The sequence below is a fragment of the Pseudopipra pipra genome, chromosome 6 (genome assembly GCF_036250125.1).
Source record: "Pseudopipra pipra isolate bDixPip1 chromosome 6, bDixPip1.hap1, whole genome shotgun sequence".
Classification (NCBI taxonomy): domain Eukaryota; kingdom Metazoa; phylum Chordata; class Aves; order Passeriformes; family Pipridae; genus Pseudopipra; species Pseudopipra pipra.
In genome coordinates, this window is record NC_087554.1 from 9914159 (window position 1) to 9917950 (window position 3792).

The window sequence follows — 3792 nt, forward strand, 5'->3', positions numbered from 1 at the left end:
GCTTGAGTCATGCTTTTATCGTTGCATCTCTTGGCCTGATATGAACTATATTATTATAAATGGTAGCTCAAGCTGATTCTGTACTTTGTTTATCTACAACCAAGCTCAGCCAAAGATCAGCTAGCCTAGTGAAAAAAATGTAGTTGAAGGCTGTGTACATACAGGCACTGCTAATTACTTTCAATGACTGTCAAATGAACATTGATACTAACAGATTTCTTAGTATGCCTTTAAACAAAGCACTGTTATCTATGCATAAGAAAAAGCACTACACAGAGCAGAGTTAATACAATATGTCAACCTATGTTTTGATTTAGTTTGTTCCTTAAAAAAAAAAAAAAAAAAAAAAAGGAAGTGATTTATCACTCCTTTCTGTTGCCAAAAGGAACTGCAGTACCTTCCAAAAGCTTGCGCCCTGGGAGATCCCAGTGTCAGTGGTACTAACACCTCTTTTCCTCCATAGTGTTTACATGATCAGCAGCTTTAGTCTTAGTGACTTTTTGCCTGTAAAGGAGCCGGGTGTGTTTGTAAATGACAGGCAGTATAACCCACCATCTGCCTCTGCACTGCCAAGAACCTGTTCGGGAAATCCAGATTCCCGCTCTGGAGCTCACATCCCGGCCTTTTGCTCGTGAAGAGCTTACCCAGAGCAGTCTGTGCTACAGTGGGGAGTTCGTGGGGAGCCCTGGGATTAAAAGGCCCGGCAAGAAAAGCTTCGGAGGGAAGCAAGCGGCAGGATTTAAGGAGAGAGCAATCCCAGACGTGAACGAAACGCAAACACGCTGCGGGTTTCTCTCTTCCTCAGATAAAAGTACCTGCGAGCCAGCCTAAACGCTGCCCGCGGACGACTAGTCAGAACAAGCCCAAACTCCAGAGCTCAAATTAAAATGTTTCCTCTGCTCGACTGCCTCCTGCGCCGGGAGTTTCCTCGCCTGCCCCACACCTGCCCGCAGCCCTACAGCGCCCTGTGCCTCGGCAGCCCCGCTCCGCTTGTGCCTCGCTGCCCGGCGGGGGCCGCGGCCGGGCGGGCGCTACACGAGGGACTCGCAGACGGGCACCGAGTCCGAGTCCTGGCTGTGCATGGAGCTCAACCCCGTGTCCGAGTCCTCGTCGTTGTCGGCGCGGTCCTTGCGCAGCTCCACCCAGCCGCCCGCCGGGGTCGCCGCCGGCCGCCCCCCGCCCGCCGCCCCGCGGGGCTCCGCCGGCGCCTCCGCCACGTCCAGGGTGCCCAGCGTCTCCAGCAGGCGCTGCAGCTCCCGTTCCTTGTCCTCCCACGCCCGCTGCGTACAGTCCAGGTCGCTCTTGACGGCCTCCAGGTCCGTGCTCAGCTTGAGGCCGATGTAGAGGCTGGTGCTCAGCTGAGTCTTGACCCGCTCGTGTTCCAGGTGCAGCTCGCCCTCGCCGCCGCCGCTCAGCTCCGTGGTGTCGCAGTCCGTGTCGGCCAGGCCGGGTCCCGCCGCCAGCTCCAGCTCCTCCCGCCGCCGCTTCATCCAGCGCTCGTTGAGCTCCTCCTGGATCTCGGCGGCCAGGTGCTCCAGCAGCTCCTCCTGCTGCGCCCGCTGCTCCTGCAGCTGCAGCACCTCCTCGCACTTCCTGGCATAGTCCTCCTCGGGGCGGCCGGCGGGGGGCTGGCCAGGCTCCGGCTCCCCGGCGCCCACCAGGTAGGTGTCCTGCACGTAGTTGACGCCGTGCCGCTTCATGCGGTCCAGGTGGATCTTAGCCTCGTACCTGTCGATCTCCCGGTCCAGCTCGCGGAGCCGCTGGATCTGCTGCCGGATGGTGTGGTCCTGCGAGAGCACCAGGTGCACCAGCGTCTCCATCCTCTCCGCCGACGAGGCTTCCCGGGCCAGCGGCTGCTGCCGCTTCTTGTTGATCTTGGCCAGCTTGCGGAAGGCTTTCCGCACCACCCGGCGCTGCCGCTCCTGCGTGAGTGCCAGGCTGGCGCGGGCCGCCCCCAGGCCGCGGCCGGGGCGCTCCTTGCTCAGCACCACCCGCGCCTCGGCGCTGCGCGGACCCGCGTTGGGCAGCGAGGCCTCGCTGCGCACCAGCACGAAGCGCACGTTCTCCTGCTCGTCCCCCCACGCCACCCAGAGCCGCAGGATCTTCGTCTTGTTGGGCAGGATCCTCTCGAAGCCGCGCCACTTCTCCACGATGCAGTAGGAGTGCGGCGGCCCCGACAGCATCCCGCCGCCGGGCTCGGGCGGCGCCGGGCGCTGCCGCCGGTGGTGGCTGTCCTCCAGCAGCACCCGCACCACGTCCGAGCAGGTGGTCCGCCGGGAGAGCCCCGAGATCAGCTTCTCCTCCTGGCAGATCCACACCGAGATCTTCCGCTCCTCGGGCTCCATCGGGGGCGGCTGCGGGGCGGGCGGCCGGGGCCGCGGGCTCAGGGCTGGCCGGGCAGCCGCTCCATGGGCAGCGCTCACGGGAGGCGAGGCGCAGCCCGTCCGCCCGGCTTCAGCGCAGCCGGGATGCCGGCCCTCCCCTCCCCGCCCGCGGCACCCCGCCCGGCCGCTCCACCCCTTCCTGCCCGGTGCGGGGCCGCCGGGGGCGGGGGGGCCGGCCCGGTGCGCTGCGGACCCGCCGCGGTCCCGTCCGCCGCCCGCGCTCCGCCGCGTCCCGCCGCCTCCCGGCTTTCCTCTCCCCACGTGGGCGCCCCCGCGGATCACACCCCGAGATCCGCCGGCGCGGAAACTTGGGAGCAGGTCGCCGTCGTCTCCGCGTCTTCTTTCCCCTCGCCCCGCCGCTGCCGGGAACGAGCGAGCGAGCGGCGTCGGGGGATCTTCCAAAGTGCCGAGGGACAAGAGCGAATCCTGGAGCTTCAAAGGGAGAGCCAGAACTAGTGAGGAATTTCCAGTTTTAGTAAATCATCCGCCTGTAATTAGGAAATTCATGTTTGCAAAGCACTTCGCAGATGAAATATGCAAAGGACGGGAATGTCTAAGTGTTATTAAAATACTAGCTGAGCCAGATTTTAATGGGAGCTTGCTGTGTACTTTGATGGGAACAGGATCGGTCTCCGAGTGCGGATTAAAATGAGGAGATGTAAAAAATGGTAATAAAACACAGGGTTGTGGCACTGATTTTCATGGTGCGATTGCATCGCAGGGTTCACGGACCTGGGCTTTTCTACATGGCTAGAAGAGTATTATAGTGGGTAAAGGGGGAAATCTCTCTCAGACCTGGAGGCTGATGAGTTTTAGAGCCAATAAAACTGGTGTGCCGTGCGGAGAGGGTTTTTGTGCGAATAAGTTTTGTGTTCCAGTCAGTGGAACAGAACAGCATAGTGGCATTGTAGCCTAACTACTGTAATTCTGCTGTTTGAAACAGTGACGCTGGGGCACACAAAATAGCGAGTTAACAATTATGCAGCCTAACGTCCTGTTCTTCCCTAAAGTAACAGGCTCGGTGTGGGCAGCTGCTGCGCCGGCTTCTCCCGTATTTACGTGGAAAGACTAGTCCTGGGGAAGGAAGCCTGCCTTCTGCCCGGGCTGCGTAAGGCAGCTAATTACGGTGGTGGTTTCTGACGTGCAGCCTCCTGTCCCGTGAGGAAGTGGGCAGAGGGACCACCGAACGCCAGCATTCCTGGAGCTGCAGATCACACGGATCGTGCGCCTGCCGCTAACGTCCCTTTCCTGTGTTATTGCAGGTTAAATGATTCCAAACCAAGGTGGCCGCTGCGTGTTGCAACAAGGGCACACAAGACGGGGGTGTTGGTAACAGGCTGGGTTTTGCTCCCTGACCACAGCCGCCTTACGTTAATGTTGCGTGTTCCCGTCCAACGGTAGTCTGGCA

General features: G+C 60.5%; 1 protein-coding gene across 1 annotated transcript; it reads right to left on the reverse strand.

Moving 5' to 3' along the window:
- Positions 1 to 334: 334 nt before the first annotated feature.
- On the reverse strand, positions 335 to 2727 carry RASSF10 (Ras association domain family member 10). Its single transcript, XM_064657280.1, has one exon. The coding sequence runs from the start codon at positions 2343 to 2345 to the stop codon at positions 1032 to 1034; it is 1314 nt and encodes a 437-aa protein (XP_064513350.1). The 5' UTR covers positions 2346 to 2727; the 3' UTR covers positions 335 to 1031.
- Between the last annotated feature and the right edge of the window lie 1065 nt (positions 2728 to 3792).

Excerpts from the sequence above, each read along its gene's own strand:
- RASSF10 (XM_064657280.1), bottom strand. The coding sequence starts at position 2,345 with ATGGAGCCCGAGGAGCGGAAGATCTCGGTGTGGATCTGCCAGGAGGAG.